The sequence below is a fragment of the Ambystoma mexicanum genome, chromosome 4q (genome assembly GCF_040938575.1).
Source record: "Ambystoma mexicanum isolate Mex_15411 chromosome 4q, UKY_AmexF1_1, whole genome shotgun sequence".
NCBI classification, from domain to species: Eukaryota; Metazoa; Chordata; class Amphibia; order Caudata; family Ambystomatidae; genus Ambystoma; species Ambystoma mexicanum.
The window spans coordinates 17,079,476-17,102,456 of NC_090928.1; the positions used below are offsets into that span (position 1 = coordinate 17,079,476).

Sequence of the window (22,981 nt, forward strand, 5' to 3'; positions counted from 1 at the left end):
ATTCACTTCTTGCCTCGAAAAAGGAACATGAACAAATTGTGCAATATAATGAGCTTCTATCGTACGTGCTGGAATCTGCCCTGCGGCAGGAATCTCTACTTTCGGGACAAATGTCAGAGGCACCTCTCTCATGGGTAATTGCAGAGTAGGGGAATCGGGATCTGGGCGTCTGTTAAGCAGCAAGGCCAAATCATGGGACAAAGCTGTGGTCCGACGAAAATGCTCTTTTGTAGATAATCATTAAATCGGCGAGACAACAAATATCTTTCTTCATGCACTCATCCTGTAAATATCCACCATAACCTGTAACACTTTTCTCTGCATTTCCGGCGTATACTGACAAAACGTATCATGCACTTCGATCGGGGAAATAGTGGCATCCGTAATCCATCTAGGCGTGTCTCTCGTACAAATATGCATTTCTTCACTAACAGGCTTCTATGGAGAAGGAAATCGCTTCTGCACATAAGTATGTGGTTTGCACTTACTCATTACATCTTTATGCAGCCTATCAAGTTCTCGTTTAAACACAAATATTCGCTCTACATGTTCTCATATTTTCGCAGCGCTATCTCTCGAACGGGAAAGAACAATCAAATCGTGCAATTCCCAGGCCACCTGAGAAGAGGATTCTGGGGAGAAGGAAGTGAGAATGCTTTCAGGTTTCTCACAATGTTCGGATGGCTCCCGGGACTTTCTAAAGGTGCAAGGAAACTTCTGTCAATATGTATGCTGTTGGCTAAGAGTTGCATCCTAATGCGTTGGTCTAGTCCTACATGGCCTACATTTGGTGAATGGTGCATCAATCTATCCTGGTGTTGTGAGGGGGGGCTCTACAACAGCTGAGGTGCTACCACAAGTTGAGTCATAGGGTTTCATTTCATGTTTTTCTTGATGCAGGGATCAGCAATTTTATTTTGTTTGTACTGTTTTCTGTTATGTCACAAAGCAATTTGGATATGAAGGAATATCCTACGCTCTGCAATTTATTTTTGACAAAATGAGGTTGTGCTGTGTTTTTCAAGGTCTCTTTATAATTTTGTATGAACTTCTTATTGTTGCTTCTGAGTTATTGTACATGTGAGTGTCCTCTGCATGATTATAAATGTGATGTGTTTGATGTGAACAGAAATAAAGTTTAAAAATAAATGAATACCAGTTCCTGTAGTTGTTTATCTACAGAAGTAAGGACAGCTTTAAGTATGGCTATCAGTTTTCACACATTATAACTCTGGGGTCCAATTTTATAACCGGTGGAGGATTTAGGGATTTCATTTACCCAAGCATTCCAGATGCCAGCTGCTAATTCCTACTCATAGTTTTCTCTAATATGGTAGGAACATCCATCCACATGAACTATGCACATCCCCTGATATTATTCCATGTGATAATGTCACCTGGAAAAAGTCACTAGTTCGGCAACTTATTTTTCCTGACCCCTAAAATTCTTTGCTGTAATATTCTAGGAGGGGTATAATTTTATATTATAAACTCAAATCCTAGAGTATTTGGGGAAACTGTTTTATTTTACTGACGGTGCATCTTTTGGGAAATTTCGCCCCCTGCAGCCATTTCCCAGGTGACTTTATCACTGGACACCCTTGACATATGTTCTCATCAAGTACCTTATGACTAGAAGCTAGACATGCTTCCACATTATTGTTTGTTCGCAATTAATCTCCGTCTAGGCAGTTGATTTACACACAGTCATGTGGATCGGCTAGCCATTGTGCCATAGGACTCTTTTTATTTTGTGCATATCTGACTTCTGCAGGATAGCCCTGCATTAAAGGAATCCAGGAAGAAATCCTTGCATTGGAGACATTCTCGGTTTGAATTCAGTCACTGAGCGCATGTTGTGGAGGCTGGTGAGAGGTCTCAACTATTACATGCACCCCATAGATCAACAGACGGTAGTTTTTCAACATCCATATCGTTGGCAGGAGTGATTTCTCACATTCATTCAATTTGCTCTCAATGGGCGATAAAGTTTTGCTTGAGTACAAGATGTCGAAAAAACCCCATTTCCAAACCTTCATTTTTGATGGGATAAGCCAAGCACAGAACGTGTGTAAGACTTATTTTTAGTTGCTTCACAGCCTCTGTTTGAGAGATTCCAACTCCCTCTTGACTCTTGGATTCAAAATATGGGTCAAAATGATGAGTGATTTCTATGTAATCCTCTATGAATTTATAGCTGTAGTTAGTTAACCCCAAGAGATGTTGAAATTCACATAGATTTGTGAAGTTCTTCAATTTCAGTACAGCCTCAACCTTCATTTTCTGGGGATTGAGATCCTCGACAATGATTACATATCCTATGAAGTTTACTTTAGTACAGCTATGCTTTCTCAAGTGATAATTGTGCATCTGCATTTTTCAGTTGAGTCAACACATGGTGGAAATCCTCCAGGCGTTCTTCCTCAATTAGACTTTTTATTAGGAGGTCCTCCACATAGGCCAAATTCCCTCTTTACACAAGGTGAGCATGGCTTTATGTAGGGATATATTTAACTCATTTACCTATTAATGTACCCAAAGTCAGCTCTGCTCCATGAATAGAACAGTCCCTAAACATAAAGGCAGGTTTATATTGTTGTTCACAGAAGTAATAAGACAGTCCAATACCCATTAGTCAAATCAAGGACAGTATACACTTTAAAACCCTGGATCTGTGCAAGACCCTGAAAAAAAAAGGAAGAGGCCACCATGATATGTATACCCTCTTATTCAATTCCCTTAGGTCTGTACAGTCTCCACTGCCCATTGGGTTTCAATATTCGTAGTACTGGGTTATTAAAGGCAATGTGGATTTGTCAAAGTCCAAGACATTCCAATGTTTTCATAATCTCTGTGAGAGTTTTCCATGCACTGTAATGGTAAACAGGACTATCGAACAAACACTTGCACCATATAAGGTTCCATAGCTATGGATGTGTAATGAAATGACGTATGCCCACAATCGTAGGAATCAACAGAGAAGATTTGTGAACAATCTAAAAATACTTGTATTTGTTTTTTGCTCCTCTATCGCACAAACATCTGTCATACAGATCTTTTCTCCAACCATCTAGCAGATGCCTTAAAATATTTCTGGGGGAGGCTAGACTACTGTAGCAGTGGCAAGACTACTCCTCAGACTCAATAAGAGAGAATGCATCACACCAGCACTGAGAACACTATATTGACTACTAGTCAAAAAAATGAATCATAAGGTTGCAGATGTTTGGCGCACCGCAGTGGGGACAGCCTGATTCCTTGGACCCATTGTACCACTGTACCTTGGCCACGCCCCCTCGGCTACTTAATCATCAGAGGAGACCTGCAGAGTGAAGCCCGATGCAAGGGAACAGGTGTTTGGTGCACCGCGGGGGGGGCTGCCTGATTCACGGGACCCATCATATCACTGTACCTTGGCCACATCGCCGGGGCTTCTTAATCATCAGAGGAGACCCGCAGGGTAAAGCCTGAAGCAAGGGCGTGGGTGTTTGGTGCACTGCAGGTGGACTGCCTCATTCCTTTGACTCATTGCACCAGTGTACCTTGGCCACACCCCCTGGGCTACTTAATCATCAGAGGAAACTCGCAGGGTGACGCTTGCGGCAAGGCACTGCAGGGAGTTCGGCGCCTGGAGGGTGCTTGAGTTCTACAGTGGAATTGACAATCCGGTCAAGGCAAGTCAAGGCAGAGGCAGTGACAGAGACTGCTCACAGACAGCTCGATCAGGTGAGAGGTTGGGCCAGGCCAAGCAGGGAGGGCGGGTCACGCTAAGCTCTTCTACATCTGACTCTTTTACATCTCGGCCAATCCGGGCTCTGGCAGGCGTATGCCGGCCCCCAGTTAAGGCCCACGCTAAGGCCCCTGTCTGAGCCTGTCTGAGCCTGTCCGGGCCTAGGCGGGCTGGGTGGGCCCTCGATATTCGTGCCTCATCAAACCATGTGGCAGACACTTGGCACACCCTGCTCCCGAATGAACTTGGGTCCTGGACCTTTTTTGCACCCTTTTGTATCATGTGAGTGATGGTTGATCTTTTCTACTGCCTCTTCCTCTAACAGCCGAACCTTACCTGTTGTCTATTTCACTCTGCCTCTCTACCTCTCCCTCCTACTCTACTTCTCTAACTGAACTTGCTCAGTTTAAAATTCAAGTCAAGGGGGTTGTGCCTTTTACATCACTGGATACATGTTGCATTGCATTGTACTCTGTTTAAAATTCGAATCTAGGTGGTTGTGCCTTTTACATTATTGAATCTGCATCCATTATACATTGCATTTTGCTCTTTTTAAATTTGTTTTGAGGGTGTGCTTTTTTTACATCTTGCCCCCTATGCACTGCACTCACTGTGATCCTTTTGGAATAAATCCATGGCACCCCCACCTATTGCTCTGCAGCTGTGTCCTAATTATCCAAAAGGCCTCCAAGATTGTGCATTGCAGCCCCCCCTTAGTTTACTTTCCTCTTTCATCTGCAGCCACTTTTGTTTTGTGTACCTAGTGTGACTCTCCCTGCCACCCCTCCCCTCCTCTCCTCTCCTCTCCTCTCCTACTACATATGTCATGCACTTATCACTATCAGAAACGCTGTCAGGTAGGTATGATGGACTCATTGCCCTGTTCATCTTAACCCTCCCCTCCCCTCTTTCCTTTTTTATGTATAGCTCTTGCATTATTGAAACGACCATCAGGCACGTACAATAATTATGTCATGTCATATGTTGTAAACAGTTTGTTTTCCTCTTGGTCTATGTTATATCTCCAAATACATAGCACTTGCAATTTCTGAATGTTCCAATGCCTATTAAGAATGTCAATTCTGTTTGCTTATCTACTCACCCTCCCTGCATTGGAGCGCTTTGAAACGCTTGTTAAGTGTATAGGCGCTATATAAATGCCCAATAAATAAATAAGCAGAGGGAAAGCTACACCCGTATAGGCATTGCAGTAATGTGTCTTCCTTTGAATCAGGCCGAGGCTAACCTGCAAGAGTGTTTCATCTCCACTGTATTTGTATTTACATTAACATTGTCCACTTTTCCATTCCCCTCCTGCCATCATCCATGCCTAGGCAAAGAATCATAGTTGTAAAATGCAAAATTCCGTCTGAACTCCACCAACCCAGTGCCATGGAGAAACTGCAAGGTAGTCCAATAAAACCGACGGGGGAGGCAAATACTCTGATCAAAGAAAAAAACGGTTTCTTGGTATAATACAAGTTTTTAATGACCTGGACCCTCAGAGTGGGACAGCAAAAAATGTTGTTGCTAAAGATGATCTATATATCGGGAGTAAGAACAGTGAAATTTGTAGCACTCCCATGTTGCGAGATGCAGCTGGTTTACCTGATGTATCAACAGATGTGATCATGCCCGCCCCAGACAGACTTGAAACTTTCCCATGCAAGGGTAAGGACTTCATGATGACCAACACTCCCCACCCTCTACCCCGAGGTTCAGACTTTGAAAAAGTACACGCCTCCCAAGGTCGTCAACCCTGTTACCCGTCAAACTATAACCAGTGGGAGAGAGGACGCAGCAGTGCCAATGTTGGCCTCCTCGGGTCTGATTCTTTTGAACTGTGCTAATATACACAGATCACAAGTGGGGGTCTTGTCTGTCGGCTACAGTTCAAAGAGAGTCTCCATGAACCTGCACAAAATCATGGAAGGCATGCCATTAGGGTGGGCAATTCCCATGTATCCCAAGTTCCAAACAGTCCTGGCCCAGACATGGAAAATGGGGGAGCGGAACACCAGGATTGCTTTGTAGAGGAGACTGATTCCAGCACTCCCACTACCACTAGGGGTTTAGAGCCAAACACAGAAGGTCCGATTAGCAGCACAACAAGTGGCCTTCTGCTTCATAGCAGACCGCCCTGCCTACTGGCCAGTTTAGGTACCTTTGCAACACTTTCCCCTGACCAAGTTAGCAAGGGGCCAGTCAGGGCCGCTGGGTGTCACTGCAGCTCAGATGTAGCAGAGTTAGCTGAGCTAAAGAAATTACTTTTGTCCCTGCTTGAAGTTCATGGAATGGGACGATCTGTGATGAAGGTGTCTACTAGTGTGGAGTGTGCTACAGGAGGTCTTAAATCACTGTAGCCAGCCACAATATTGATTCTTGTATAAGCACTAACTTATACCAATGTGGCTGGCATAGGGCCCACTCGGGAAAACCGCATGAGCACTGGGCCCAAAAATGATTTGCCTGGAAAGGGGATTCAGAACATAACCTATGCAGTCCCCCCCGGTACCTATACAATACATATTGAGCCCTACAACACCCATACTCCTCCAAATGTCTACATGGTGGGCAGACCGTTCACAAAGTGTTGTTTGTGTGGTTGGCAAGTCTGTCATAAGTTTCGGCCACATGAAAAACAAACCACACGCTTACGACTATACTGGTTCACCCCAACCACGTTTTTAGCTTGGGCAGGACAGGAAAGGTAGCAATGTGGCTGGGGGTCATACAGGCGGAGTGCTATTTTTAGATAAGGTCTCCAAACTGCCCCAAAATCGTTTTGAAACCAGAGAAGCCCTTGTTGATAAATGTACTCATTGGTTCCGCACTGTGTATGGCTATATATCCTTAATTCGGGAGGATATATTAAGCTGTACTAGTCTAGATCAACTGGGAAAAGGAGGTGCAGACTCAATAGAAATCAAGCGTAGGGAGTCGAGAGCGGCAAATGGGATATTGGGTATGTGCATGAGAGCCCAGCCCCCTGAAAATAGCGCAATATAGAATTAGAGTCCACCCACCACACAATGCTGACTGCCTTGTAGGATCGAAGCTGCATTACCCCAGGCTTTCGGTCGCTAATGCATTGCCCCTTGGAAAAAGGACGGAGGCAAACGCCATTTTGTCTAATTCACAAATTCAACAAAAAGATGATATGTCCGTGAGGGTTGGATTGCGTGAGAGGAGCCATTGATGACAGGCCCATAGCTTTGGAGAAGGAGCCCGTGGGAAACATCTCTGTTGGGGGATCATTGTAGTTATTTTAATAGTAATGGAGAAGGAATGGTTAATTACTCAAATTCTCCTTTTTTTGTTGTCTTTTATGTGTCATGATGTACTTTGATTGCCTCAAGTCTGAATAAAGTTATTGATGATGATCATAATAAATCTCCTTCAAAACACTCTGCATAACACATAGAGCAATCCACGGCCAAACAGCAGAATTCGTATAGGCAAAAATCTCTACCTACAAACCAACATGAACACCAAGGTCCAGCAACAACATTTGCCACCAACTGAAACAATATGCAAAGCACACATTTGGGGGATCAGCATTCTCCTGCATAGCGGTGAAACTTTGAAACTTGCTCCCAAAGGAAATACGAACACCAGAAGACCACCTTAAATTCAGGAAACTGTTAAAACGTGGCCAAGATAAAGAGGGAGCTCCAACAAAGGAAAACAGCCAACGCAACACATTTAGAAACTCTGAAACTGGATCGCCCAGAGAAATACAACACACAACCCAATGGGTCAACCCAACTCACAGAAAAAGACTGAGACAACCACCGACTAACCCTACTTAAAGCTCTCTAATGCTCTGCATACCCACTCTCCAACACTGAAGAAACCAGACACACACCTCTGCCGCAGAAACACTGCAACCTCCAAGCACTCTACTGACTCTCCACAACATCCAAGACACATATGAACCAGACACATACAACCAAACGCCACAGAAAATCGATCAACTAAAAGCAAACCTGCACAAAGTGACTGGTTTTTCCAAACTGAAGCTACCAACAGCACATCAAAGCTCTCTTGCACTTTTCCCTCTCAGTCCCACTAACTAACCCATACCAACCCCCTTCCCTTTCAGATCTGCCTGGGTGCCTGAGACCATGAAAATGGCCGCGGTGCACGTTACAATTCACAATAACATAACATTACACATTTCTGAAGTATATTCCAATTGTTTTGAGAAGCCCTTGCTTTTGCCATCTACCTGGTGATTGATTCCTTCATCTCAGAGTACTTACTAGTGACTTTGAGTAGTACCTCATCTTCCAGCATCACAACGGTAATGTCCTCCATGCCATAAGGGCACAGGGAGAACACAATACAATGTGCTGCTTGTTGAGTATAAATAGATTCTGGTCTGTTGCTATCAGTGGGTTCTATGTAATTATTTCGATTTTTGTAGGTTGCCTAACCAAAAGACAGATTACTTTTGCCTGACTTCAGTCGGCCTACAAATAATTAAATTTCTTTGCCCCCATCCCCTACCACCTGCCCCCAGCCCCTGCCCTCTCTTCCTGGATTTACTCATAATAGGGGGGTTTTACCCCCTAAACCCTCCTCCCTGCACTCCGGAGACTCCCCCCACCAAAACACACACAAACACACAAACACATACATCCAACACACACACAAACACACATGCACATATCCACTTACCCGTTCTCCCCCAACAGGGTCCTGGCTTGCCTGTCAGCCCCTGCACCCACGTGTGTGCATCGCAGGGGCTGACAATTCGATTTAGAAAGTCTGCTCTGTGCTGTGTCACAGAGCGGTCTTTCTAAATCATTTATTTTTTCTTTCACTTTTTTGAAAAAGGTCTCTTGGCCTAATACCCATCAGTGTTGTGATAATAATCTTCAGTTATAGGACCAATAATGGGTTGGTTAAGTTCATGGAAAAGTATCTGGAATCAACAGCTATTCCAGTGGAGGTATCTGGGTATAAAATGATGCTTTGGAGATCATTATTACTAACTAGTATTCAGATTGTATCACCTTGAGATCTACTAATATTGCCAAGGAATACTATTGAAGCTAATATAAGATTCTTCATTAATCAAGGTCTGTCCTTTTCAGATCTTTATTGACAATGTGTATTGTCAAGTAATTCCTGGAGTAGTGACTTCTTTAATTTGAACTTTGGCAGCTTGAGACAGTAACTAAGCTGACCTAAATACTTTTCTAGTTAATTGAAATCCATCGGCTCTGCCCGATTCTGCACCAGATTGTGTTGTTAATAAGATCCAAATTAATAACAAATCGATGAAATATGTCATTATCAATATACGAGTGAGAAATTACATCTCTCACCGCCCCCAATTAGGATTTACCTTTTTGTTCCAGTTTTAATCTGCAGCATACACCTGCTGGTATTCACGTGTTTTGAATACTCTGCATCAAATCCAGATTCCCACTTACCTATTAGATTAAATGTAGGAATTTTCTGATCCTTCTGTAATTTCCTAAGAAATCTTTCACTGATGAAGCTTCTTTCATGAGTTAAACAAGCCTGGGAGAAAACTGGTTCCTTACCTACATCGAGTTGAATAGGGAGAATATGATTTTGTTTAGTGGAGTTCAACTGCTGATTTTGTTTCAAGTTTTATCTCTGGTTGACTAGACGTCTGCCGTGGATAGAATTCAGTTCATTTCCCTTCAGAGTGGAGTCACTTGTTAATTGGAGGAAGATTTATTCTGAAATTTTCTGGGGAAGTCTCTTCGCTGAAGTGATAGTGATGTCTGGAACTTGAGTATTCTGCAAATAAAACCCTACTCTGTCAGGGCATTTTTCCATCAAATTTCAGGTGCCATTCGAACTAAAATAATTATTAACTCTCTTTATTTTGATTGGGCAGCGAGTTTGGGTCCAGAGGACCTGCTTTACTCAATCTATCAGAGGTGAAATCCTCCGAAGTAAATTGTTTGGCAGTAAAACAGGTGTGCCCTGAGGAACCAAGACTATCACCAGATGGGTGACTCTATGTTGCTCTATTTCTATTTTAGTAACCCCAACAACTAAGATCTTTTTTCCATCAAAATTATGTAATTTGCCAAGGAGAGTTTTAAGGGCAATACAGTGACTTTTCCCTCTTCCTGGTGCAGAGTTTCAAGTACCTTTCGACATATCAAGGTCACCTAAGACCCTGTATCTATGAGAGCCAATAAGTAACACTGTACTTGAACTTGGAAAGGTGGGGACAACTTTTCATCTTTCACCTCAAATTTATAGAGAAAGTATGAGTTAGTAGATGATTCGGAAACTGCATTTTGTTGATGTTCATAATGTCATTAACCTGACCTTAGGGTATTCTGTTCATGGTGAATTTCATGTGGATTGATGAAGACTCCTATAGGAATGGAAATCCACTTGACATGGAGGTTAACATCAGCACAGGGACTGCCCTCACCCCTAATAGCCACGCCTTCCCTCCCCTTTACCGGATTCCAGATAACCACTTCTGCTAGGATTGTGATACTGAGAAAAACCTGAAGAGGAAGGAAACTCTTTTTGTTCTAATATCTCTGTTGACATTCTTGGTTTTCATTCTTCTTAGGTCTCGCGCCTACGAGTTTCTTTGCTACCCTCCTTCGTTTCACTCAGATTCTTTGTCAGACTTCTCTTTACAAGGAAACATTCAATTTGGGAAGGCCTTTCATCAAACAATGCCTCACTTGGCAGTAGCAGAGGCATGCTTATTACCCACCACCATAGCCATTATTGCATTTTTCAAAAACTTAATTTAGTTGTTTATGAAAAGAGCACCAAATTATGTACACCAACCCTTTCTCCATGCCTCAAAAGCCTTGTTTCCAGAGAAGAGGTGAAATATTTGTTGAGACACAGTGAAGTAAATGGAGAAGGGAACAAATTATTTCTTGGCTTTTCATGAATCCGTCCGATGCCTCAAGTGTGGCCTTGGTTTTGGGGTTCATGTATAGGCTGGGGGAGCTCTATTACCCCCTCAACTAAGGTTGGGTCCAGATGGGATGCCTTGCAATGGCCTACTCCAAGAATACCCAGTACTTGCCCGAACATACCTCATCCTAGTCTGGTATGCTATGCAGTAAGCCTATAAATCTGGACATGCATGCTAGTCCTCTCTCCTCAACTTTAGATGCAAATAAGACTTTTTTCTGCAGCCTTACTTTGTTGAGCTTCAAAACATCAATTTGTAATTTGGCTAGAATAATTGTGAAGTAAGGGACAGACTGCTTAAAACATATAGTTTAAACATGGTAGAATATTTATCTACAGAGATCTTGCCCACCCAGGAAAGGTAAACCCCCTCCATCAAACCATGTCACTCCTGACCTCTCTGATGAATTTTGGGTAGTTGGCTTTGCGCAATTTTGTTATTCTAGGGGTAACGAATATCCCAAAGTCTTTCCATGACCTACCTACCCACCTATAGGGAACCTGATCCACCACTCAGTTTTCGTCAGGTATAGGAATGATCAACTTTAATATTTCAGATTTATTAGGGTGGACTTCAAACCCCAAAGCTCGACCAAACCATTATATTTCTCTTTAGAGGCTCAGTGATGCGAGGAGTACAAAAGGCTAGACAGAAACAAAGCTGTAGTTTTCTCAATGTTTGCCATTCATTAAAAGAAAAAGGGGACATATACATGCCTATCTTTCCCTATCTTAACAAGAATGTTCCTATCTAGCAAACTAAAAACTAAAGGAAGATGTCCTGGTATCCAAACGTATCTGACCCACATACTAAAACATATAACGAAAGTGTACAAGGTAAATTTGTCTCTCTTCAGATCAACAAAACAGTGCTAAGGTTCCAAATCATTATTCTTTGAAACTACTTCTTGTGACCAGGGTTGGGCTCCCTTCCCCTGGATCAATTCAGGAATTCCCTTGGGAAAGTTCTGATTCAACAAAGTTCTGTTCAGATCAACACAAGATGTCTTTTCCATCCAATACCTTTGTCCACTTGGTAAAGTAAATGTCCCTTCCACAAACTATTAGTTCAAAAACCAAAGCAATTGTTTTCATCCACAGAGTATACTTTCTGGTAAGGCAAACATTAGAATATCACAACTGTTCTTCCAAGGAGCACAGCAACTCTCTGTTGTAATGCAACAGTTTTTCAACATGATAATCTTATCAAAGTCTTCCCACAACACCTTTTTACTACAACCACATGTCTTCAAAGCAACTGTTTTTTTCCTGGTAAGCTCCCCTGCCAGGACTAACTACAAGGGTTCCCTTTTGAGAAACGAAAATCGCACTACTACAGTTGATCTCTTCTGTTGGTGGCAATGTATCTTCCAAGGTTCTCCACACTAGTATCCCATGCGATAAGGGTTAAACAGTGGTTTAGAGTCTTTTGACTGTTGGCACTATGGGTTGCCGGTTTCCCCAAACTGGTATCTCTGGAAAGGAGTATTGTGCCCTTGTTGCCTTTTTATTTTTTTGTTACAGTCTGTGCGCTGCTGGCAATGTGGGTTACACGTTTTCCCAAGTTGACATCTTATAAATGGAGTGTTGCGCCCTTTTTGCCCACTTACTTCTTCTGTATAAGATTTTGGCTGTTGGCAATGTGGGTGACAGGTTTTCCCAAGTTGACGTTTCATAAATGGAGAATTGCACCCTTTTTGCCTTCTTATTTTACTTGTTCGGTATTCAAAATTGCTTGGCATTAATAAATGTTCTACGCGGGGAACCCCATAGTTACCTTCTCTTGAAGGCCAACTCACCAGCTTCGTTCAGTGTCTGTGTTGCTTCCTGCTGCTGCAGCGGACCGTCTGCAGTTCGGTAGTCCAGTTGACAGCTCTTCCATACCTGCCACCATCTGCACAGCCATTCTCTTGAGCCCCACTGGCTCATTTGGGTCCCCAAGTCCTCCAGCATCTCCGGGCAACTTGTGTCAGGAGCAAATCCCCTCAGTAGCACCTTTAATGCTCATTGACTCTTGGTCCCTCTTCCTTGTACCAGTACTGCAGACATTATGGATCTTGAAGTCTATAATGGGTCTGAGTCTTTTATGTGCATTCATTTCTATTTGATTGTTGAACTGGATGTTATCAGAGTTAGGAGATGCTATATGCATAACAGTTACATTGCTTTGCTCTATTTTACAATATGCCATCAATGTTCCAGGGAGAATAGTGGAATAGTGGAATCATGAGTTAAAGGGCTCACCACTTCCTCCCACTTCATCCCAGTATGAGTTTCCCCACATGTGATCCTCCCTCATAATACCACCCCCAGGGTCATGATCATGTTGCAGCTGCCTCCCCTTGCCACATGAGAGGAGGCCAATACTGGGGCTTTTGTGATGATTTCACTAGATTAATCACAGTGACCATTAAAACTGGGCCTTATTACAAATATGGCATTGCATGGAAAAATGGTGTAATGTGGTGGTAATTCCATTACCTCCAGATCACAACCATTACTTGGTGGTAAGGTGGCAGTAACTCGTCCACCTTACTGCCAAAAATCAGCAAAAGCCGAAGAAATTAACACCAAGGGAATTACCCCTGGCAGTCATTTTGCTGAAATCCCCATCGAGTCCTATCAACTCCAAAAATGGAGGCTTAGAGAATATATTGAATCGTACAAAGTCTGTAAGCATCGGCTGGACCAGGGGTATCCCTGGTCCTTTTTGTTGGCTTACACTGCCCTACCACCACTTGCAATCCTGGGGTAAATCTGTAGGACAAGGTGGAGGTAGCGGTAATAGATTTTGGCAGTAGTTTAGTGCCAAATTACAACCAAACCCATAATTGGACCCATTGTCTGCAAACAAGAATTTCTTATGAGTCATCTGAATACCTGGGATAACTGTGGTACAAGTGTCAAAAAGCTTCATAGATTGTGGAAACAGGGTAAAAGACAATGGACATACCTGACGAGTGCTTATCCCAAAGAATACACTATCATATGAGGACCCATAGACCTCAATCCTACCTGTTGGAATTGTTTAATGGGCTAAGATAATGGTCCCCATATAGCATCCTAAATACAAACTTTCCAAGTGTTGTTTTTAAGAACCTTCAATCCAACCTATTGTACATTTTCTCAGCATCTAATGACAAAGGTAGGACACACATGGGGGGCATAGTAGACTTGCAAACTAGATGGAGGGTTCTACATATTTTGTCAAACACAATCCTCTGCAGTATGAACACAGATTGATCAAGGTCAATGGTGTATGGACTCTCTGATGGAATGAATGTAAATAACCTGGAACCCAAATTAATGAGGTCTATGGGCCTATCCAAAGAGCACTCGCTCAGGTCTTTTTGCAATTTGTTTTTGTGTGATCTCCAAGTGGCTCCTGACAAGATTGACCATGATGACATCTGTTACCATCTGTTAGGGAAAAGGGGGACGTAAATGGTCTGTTTCTCCTTCTTACCGTTAGGGCTGTAGCAGTTATGCGCAGTCAGGTCCCTGTTCCCTTTGGTATAGCACCATGGTCAATCTTGTCACCCTTGCTTGTTCACCTTTACATGGTTACTGATGAATGAACTGCTTGCATATTAAAGTATCTCTCTCAACCTGTACATCAATGGCATGCAGCACTGCCTCCAGGCGTCAGCTGGTGATGCTGTTGGTGTGCTGCAGGACTGCCTGGGAGATATATAGAATAGATGGCTAAGTATGTCTTAAAATGGTACTCTTGCACGACTGAAATCCAGTTCTTTTCTTGGACTAATCACAGGTTGCCTATCCAATTTGGAAGGTTCTTCCTTATGATTGAAGATAAATGCATGATTTTGTGATTTTCAGTAAGTAGTGCAAATCTGGATTTAGAACCAGGCTTTTGGAGAAAAGTGTTCTGGAATCTTCACTTGGTGCTTTCTTTTGGTGCTAAACGAAGCTTTATGGAAAGGTCATGTCTAGGCTATCCTCTGTTTTCTCTGCTGTTCGGTTCTTTTCTACAATACTGTGTTGTTATTGTTTTAATGGGTACAATGTTATGCCCATTGTTTTAGTTTGTTTATATAATTTTGTGTACTATGCAATGAGGCATTCATGTTCTATTGGCACCTAATATGAATGGAAAATAATTCACTATAAATATTATTGAATCTTTGTAAAGATTGCCCCTAGTGGGGATTGATTTATGATCAATCTTGTACATTTATGTTTCTCATAGGGCAAGCACTTTCATATGTGAACAAAAACTTCTTTTCGGATGCCAATGGAAATCGTGGAGGAGCTCCAAATGTGGCTCTGGTGTTGGTGGATGGTTGGCCTACTGATAAAGTGGAAGAGGCCTCTCGTCTTGCAAGAGAATCAGGAATCAACATTTTCTTTGTCACTATAGAAGGAGCCGATGAACACGAGAAGCCACATGTTGTGGAACCCAACTTTGTTGATAAGGTATTTTATAACAATTTGCAAACCATTCAAACAATTATGGTATTTCAGTATATTACACTGTGATATTATGTTTGTGATTAAATTAAGTTAGAAATGTACTCACACATTTTGTACAATGCTCTTTTAACGTTCAGGGTGTTAGGGAGAATTCTCTGTTTAGGCTAAATGTCCTAACCTAGTGAGTCCCCCAGCAGCTTTGCTGGATTTTTTGGGGTTTATTTTTTTCTCCTGCCAAGAGTGAGACTCTTTTACCCTCACTCTTGGGCATGATTTGAGTGTGTTTCTTTGAATCTAGAAATGTTTAATGGGCTATGGGGTCTTTTACTCCATAGGGTTTCATGTGTTTTTGTGATGTGTGTTACACAGCACCCTCAGTGCAGTGACACAGGGGTGTCTTAGTGACCCCCCCAGTATAGACTCCATACCCTGGGACTGACTACTGTCTCCCAGTGCATGTAAAGTCACCATTGACTTTACTAGTCTTAAATTCTGAACAGATCCAGTACAAACCATCATATTGTGGACGTACTGGCTGGGGCGATTCGATTGCCCCAGGGTCTGTTAGTCGAGGGGGCACATCTCCGTCCCCCCTGATCGAGTTTTGGCTGGTGGCAGTGGATACTACTTTTTATATTCAACCGCGAATATTTTCCTATGGGATTTCCCATTGTTTTAGGCTACTATCTTTATTTAATTATTTACGGTAGCCTCGAACATACTGCCGGTTTATTTAATTAATATTAATTCTCTGGTTGGTATTTTTTTCCAAAAATTGATTCTAAAACGGCGTTTGTGTTCTCTTCTGTGACTCCAACCCAAGTCGAGCCCTTTGTTCCACTTTTTGGCGGGCTTCTCCACAGAAGCCCTCCAAAGTGGTGCCACTCTGTCTGGGGTACTTAGGAGGGGTGGAGGGAAATTTAGGCACCCTGGACTGAGTTGCCTAGGCAACTCAAGTTGCACTCCATCCTGATTGGCCCAAGTGGTGAGCCGGCCGGCTCACCACTTAGCATGTTTGAGTGACAGCTAGGCTGAGTGAATGGGGGTTTGCTGCATAAAAGCAGGGCTTTGGGGACTGGAACTTCAGAAGTCGCCACAGGACCTAAGAATCCGATGAGGGAGAAGCTGAGCCGACCTGCCACGACACCACCACCGGTGGAGCCCTGCTGGACTGCCTCACCACTTTTCCCAACGACAGAGGAGATATCCCGCCGGAGAGTCTTCTTCCTTTGACTGGTGGGGATAACCAGTTTCACCGTCTTTTCGCCTTCCCGACGTACCTCGTGGCCGCCTTGCCTGTGCCAAACGGGATACCACGTTTTACCACGACCGCGAAACAAAGGTACCACCTTGAACCGGAAGACTCCGCTGCTGGTTTCTTCCCTGGTAGTGCAACGACCTTCATCTTTCCTCCAAGTCGAGATCTTCTCTTCCCTGGGACGAAGACGCAACTTGCACCCACTACCAGGAACAACTGCCACCGCTGGAGGATCCTTCCCACTTAAGGTACTGTGTCCCGCCTGGCTTCCCTTGCTATCGACTGTACGGGGTAGATTTAGCCCCCGGCTTTCGAACCTGGGTTAGTCTGGGACCCCCTCGCTAAACTTTCTTAAAGCCTCTCTAAACTCTTTTTGAACCCTCTGCAAGACTTTCTAAGGCTAGTGCAACTGTGTGATCTTGGGCGCATTTGTGCTCTGCTCTCTCTAAGAGTGGGCCCAGCCTTTGGACTTTGGCTCACCAGTGACTTTTGCTCTTCTGCCTTGCTAACAGTGTTCCTGAATCTTAGAGTGGTGTACCTTTCCATATTCTGTCTCCCCCCCTTTCTCACAAACTTATCAGAGTGCAATCTAGTTAAGCGCTCACCTCTGTATGAAAAAAGTAGCATCTTACTGTGATTTATCTTATAGGAAACAAAGGGGTGTGTATATTACAATAGTAACTGTGTTTAGAATATTTTACAATAAGAGTGCTGTAGTGTTTCAATCTGTGTGTTTTTAAATAAATAATTATATACTTTGATACCAAAACTCTGGTCAGTGTTTGCTTGTATTATTGTATCTGGGTACCTATTGTGTATACTTTGCATGCTGCCTAACTCTTCTTGAGGGAAGTCTGACTGCTCAGCCACAGCTACCAGGTAAATCTGGGTGGTACAGACTTCTACCAAGTGGGTTTACTGCCAACACCTGTAGTCTTAAATCTTTTGCAGTGGTCCCTAAGGGAACTGCACAGGTTTCTGCCTAACACAGGGCACCATCTTTTCTATTTAACGGGTCCAAACCCACTACGAACCAGAACTCAGCCTGTCTCTCATAAAGGTCACAAAGGATTCATGAGACCAAATAGGTTCATGGGTTTAGTGCTTTACCAACCACATGACTATTCTACTCTCCCTTCCCCCCCACAAATGTGGCGTGTGCAAATGTTAGATGAAAACTCTTCAACAACATTTAAGAAATATAGAATTCAATGTCCAGTTGAGGATATTATAAAGCCAGTATTCAAGGGAGGGGCAGTTTGTAACTATATTTCTGATAGTGCAAATGTTTCTGCCTAGGGATTGCTGGAGCTGAACATACCTATTTCTGAAGAGAAGTAAGCAGCAATGAGCAAAGGAACTAGATGAAGGTTCTTACTTGGCAAAACCATGCTATAGATTGTGATTGGTATTTCAGTAAGTTAAACTGTGTCTTTCTTTTTCTAGAAGGCATTTCGATAATGGAGGACTCTACCAGCTTGTGCCAGAAGGTGATACTAAGAAATATCTTCAGTGAACCAATAAAAGGAGCTGTATGTTATGTGGAGATGAGGTACTGGGCTGACCCAAGTTTGTCCACCAGTTCATATGTCCTAGGTAAAGGATGGGCATCAGTCATTGTGACTGCATTTAGAGCTCTATAGTCCACACAGAATCTCAACTCCTTGGATCCTGCCTTTGGCACTAGTATAACTGGACAAGACCATGGACTTGTAGATGGCTTTATTACCTCGAAATCAAGCATATTGTTGACCTCTTTATGTGGGTTCTTACATGGTCTGACATTCTGTAACCTCTGCTTTTAACAGGTAGACAGTCACCAGTGAGAATATCATGCAGGCCCCAAGGGGTCAGGCCTGGTGATAGTGAAAACAGGGAGGCAAACTGATTTAACAGAAATGTCCACTGCTCCTGTTGTTCCAGTGTTAGATTAGAAGAGAGATTAACTCCTTCTATTTTCTCATCTAAAGGTTGTCCCCTGAGGAGATCAAGTAGAGGTTCACTTTCCTCCTCCTCCTGAGCAGAGGCTAGAAGCAAAGCTCCCACTTATGGTCTGGTGACATAGGCTTTTAGACGGTTGGTGTGAAAAACCCTTGCGGTCTCCTTAGGATTGCCTAAGTCCACCAAATAATTGACCTCTCCAAGTTTTCCCACAACTTTGAAGGATCCAATCCACTTGTCCTGTATGGCCCTCTGCCTTGTAGGTACCATAATTAAAACTTGCTGGTCTTGAGTAAACTCAACCATGTCGGCCTTCTGGTCTTCACCAGTTCCTGACCCGTTTTTAAGTTATCTGATGCTTCTGTCGTGTGTGTCATTCTCCTTGGGAGACCTAACACATAGTCAGTGACTCTCACTGGCTTGGGAGAAGGAGCACTCTCCAACCCATCCTTAATTAGGGCCAATGGACCTCTAACTGGATTACCATAGAGAAGCTCAAAGGTACTAAATCCAACTCCCTCCTGAGGGACTTCTCTATAAGCAAATATAAGACATGACAGTAGAAGGTCCCACTTTCTTCTAAGTGGTTCCTCTAAAGCACCTATCATGCTCTTCATAGTTCTGTTAAACCTCTCTACCAACCCATTCATTGGTTCAATAGTTCAATAGGCCTAGGCCAAAGTCAATGGGCTAGTGTCATGGATAGGAAAGAGCAGTTTTTGTAGTAAACGGTAAAGTCTTTGCCAAAGTTCCCAGAAGTAGTTTGTACGAAAAAGAATCATATGTTGGGTCACAAGCTGATTAGGCCTGCAAGTTGGGAAGGTTCCACGAACTTTCACCTCGAGAGGTAAGTTCTCTCAATCGGGTTGGCACAGTACCTTAATATGAAGAACAAGATGCAACAGAAGACGTTGGTTCCTGGCAGTTCCTGCAGATCTCACTTATCCTGAGCCACAGTCATGGGGACAAGAGGGCGGACGTCGGGGGACTCCTGCACTGCACAGGATCATTGGAAAACGCTGACAATATGGAGTCATTTCAGTTCCAGTAGCTGTAATTCAAGTACACAAGCTGGTGTCCCTCTCCCTGGTTAACCTTAACCAGCTCCGAAAATGGTATCCAGGTGGCTTACGAGTTGATTGGTCCCACCAACTCAAAGGAAGAAGTCGTCCTTGAAGGGGCTTCTCTGTCGAGATGAACTTGGGAATTCGGACCTGCAGCAGGGCTTCACCGGGTAAACCAACGGTCCAGGAGTTGCAGCAGCCGTCCTCTTCCAGCTCGTCTTTGGTTATTTTGTTCCAGTGGTCGAGTCTGCCTTCCAAGCCAAAGGACTCACCTTTTAAAAAGTTTTCTCCTTTTCATTCCTGCCTAGCTGTCACTCACCCAGCAGAGTGGCTGTCCTTGCCGGACAGTTAGCCAGCCAATCACGCCAGAATGCATTTGGGTCTCCTAGGAGACTAAGCACAGGGAGTTTCAGGCACTTCTCTTACTTCCTGCCCACCCCAGACACTCACACGCCAGAGGCGGTCTTCTGTCCCAAAGCCTGCCAATGGCATACGAACAAAGGGACCAAACACTAGAAGGACCTTTCCAAAAAGAAATGGCGAAAAAAGAAGACCGGGACCTTTTTAAACAAAGGGGTTTAAGGCGCCATCTTGAAAAACATGGCTCTCGCGATTTTTTGCTACCAGTGTTCACGGTCAGGAAAAATCATGGTAGTTCGTTGTAAAACCACTGCCACCAGCCATTTCGATAGGAAAGGGTAGCATTTGACTGCTACATGAGTTTCTAGACAAAGGAGATACTAGGTAACCCCTCCAGCACTCTATAGGGAGATAGTATGTGCTGGGTCTAGGAATTTAAAAAGACTAGTAAAGTCAATTTAACCTTACATTCTCTGGGAAACAGTAGTTTATCCCAGAGAAGGTATTTAAACCTTTTGGGAATATAAAAAGGCACCCCTGTGTTACTGTACTGAAGGTGCTGTGTAACAAACATGAAACGATGATGGCTATGGAGTTATCTAAAACTCCATAATCAAAGAACACAAAAGTGAAACACACACCAAAATACATGAAAGAGTGGGGGAAAAAAGGTTCACACTTTTTCCAGGTAAAAATTCAAGTCCTCAAAATCCAGCAAAGTTGCTGGGGGTCTCTAAGGTGAAGGGAATTCGCACATTTATGGGAATTCTCCCTAACAGCTTCCCAGTTCTCAGACGACTGAGTTAAGTGTCGTATTTCAAACCTTCTACGGGACTCATCAAAAGTACCCCAAGACCTGGAGTGGTTGTCCCTCAGAGACAACCTGATGAAAACGTCCTTGGGGGTCAACTGACACTTGTCACAGATGTGTCCATGAAAGGCTGAGGAACTCGCTTATAAAACCTGACTGTGAGCAAACTGTTGTCTCAGCCAGAATACCCAGAACACATACGTTTTCTGGAATTGTCAGCAATCAGGCAGGCTCTGGTTGTCTTCCTTTCTTCAGTACAAGGCAAGACTGTGCTGATCCTGACAATCAACTCATGGGCATGCACTATTCCAACAAACTGGGTGGCGTCCTTGGCGGTGCAGAGAAGCAATGTGACTATGGTTCTGGGCACTGGAGAAGGACGTGTCTATGAGAACAGCCCTTTTGGCCAGGATGGAGAATGTCATTGCAAATGCATTGAGCAGATATAATTTGTCCTCCCGCGTCTGGGAGCTCTGCCAAGAAATTCTATAGAAGATGTTCTCCTAGTTTGAGATGCCTCAGGTGGACCTCTTTGCTTACATTGTGAACAGGAAGTGCAAGTGGTTCTGCTCAAGGGAATTCCCTCAACAGGGAGCTCTGTGGATTCAACTGACAGTGAAGTGGACTTTTGGCCTACTATATGCCTGTCATTCCACTGGCTCTCAGGAGACTGTGCCTGTTCCAGTCCATAATGATTCTGAACTGGGTGCAGAGAATGTGGTACCTGGAGTTGCTGGACATGTCCATCTACCCTCCCTGATGACTTCCAAGGAGAGCAGATCTGTTTCTCCCAATTGGATGATGGGTCCTCAATACGAAGCTCAACTTTCTGAACTTTCATGCCTGGCTGCGGGAGGGTTGAGGCATATGGATTTTGATTTGTCGGAGGACATCCTGGATGTACTTATCTGCAACATTGTTGGCATGGTGCTGGATTTTCTGCTTTCTTTGTCCTTGACTAATCTGCAGATTTTAACAGTAAATGGATATCTTGCTGCTATTTTGGTTTTCAATAAAACCCCCGGAGCAGGGCTAATTCTTCACAATCCGCACAGTCATGCATTTTTTACAGGTATTGTATAATCAGCTTTCCCCATTCCAGTTTGTTATTCTGGCATGGTTTTGAATTTAATGTTAACGTTCCTTGTGGGCACTCCGTTGAAGCCCCTACATCCTTGTTCTTTCAGATTACTCACCCTTCTGGGGACTTTCCTGGTTGCCATCACTTCCGCTAGGTAACACTGAGTGAAATCCAGGTGTTATCGGTTAAACCTCCCTATTTCATTTTCTTCAAAGAGAAGGTGACATTGAGAGTGATGCCATGTTCCTTCTGAAAATGGTCTCAGATTCCTATCTCTCACAAAATAATTATTTTCCTGTCTTTTTTCCTCTGCCTCAACTAGGTGTCTAGATTTTCAAGAATATGTAAAGATTGGCATATCAGAGCTAAAGAAAATGCAGAGAACTGTACACTCAGTACATCACAGTGCCAAAACATGTCATCAATCATTGCTAATGATGCTGATGATATTTTGGGAATGAAGTGTGTATAAACGGGAGCTGTATTTATTTGAAAACAACATTATAGGCTCAAAACACTTTAGAGTGCATTTACCTCCCAAAATAATTGAGCAGGCTCATAATGCTTGTGGAAGAACATGACACAGATAAAGGAAAGTGCAGGATATTGTCACAAATGCAATGTTCCTGGATTGTATACAAAGAAGAGCAATTTGCATTTCACATGTCCTATGTAGAGAACTGTGTGTGCAATTTAAATATGATTGCTATTCACGGACCACCTTCACTGTATTATACAGAATTATGTAAATCACAATTAAACACTGTAGGCTAAACAAGAGCCGAATTGTCCTCTCTCCTTTTACGGGGGCTGTGTGGATGAGGACTAATATATATAGCAAAAAGACATATTCCACAAGAACAGCTACCCTTCCTAACACGCTCAGGATACTCAAAGCCTGGGCGTGTTAGGAAGGGTAGCTGTTCTTGTGGAATGTCTTTTTGCCATAGAATTAAAAACAGGAAATCTAAATTACACTCGTGTGATAGAGAAAACTCTACAAGATTTCATTGACGGATTGCAGATGTTTCATTTTACTTAAAATGAGGAGATACAGTACAATAAAGGAAATGATATACAAATTTCAATTAATTTTATTATAGATTTGACTTGGAGTCCTTGCATTTGAGATTCAAAGGTACATGCTTGAGTCTGGTGATTGAAGGTGAAATTCAAAACTGCTTAAAGGGGAACGAGAAACACTTAGTATATTCACATTTCCAAGCCTACCTAGAGCAGGAATGCGCAATAACAAAATCCAAGAACACACACAGAAAGGGCCTTGGCAGCCTGTTTCGCTGGTTCCAAAAGTTATATCAATAAATCCAATGCCAGAGGTCACTAATGGAGCTGGGGCAGT

General features: G+C 43.2%; 1 protein-coding gene across 5 annotated transcripts in view; it reads left to right on the plus strand.

Annotated features, from left to right (window-relative positions):
• VIT (vitrin) overlaps window positions 1-22,981 on the plus strand; it is a 2,362,557-nt gene that overhangs the window by 2,163,180 nt on the left and 176,396 nt on the right. For all 5 annotated transcript variants that reach the window (XM_069607358.1, XM_069607362.1, XM_069607360.1 and 2 more), the window contains one exon: window positions 14,883-15,109. In XM_069607358.1, the coding sequence (XP_069463459.1) occupies window positions 14,883-15,109 (227 nt within the window). The remainder of the gene's footprint in view (window positions 1-14,882; window positions 15,110-22,981) is intronic.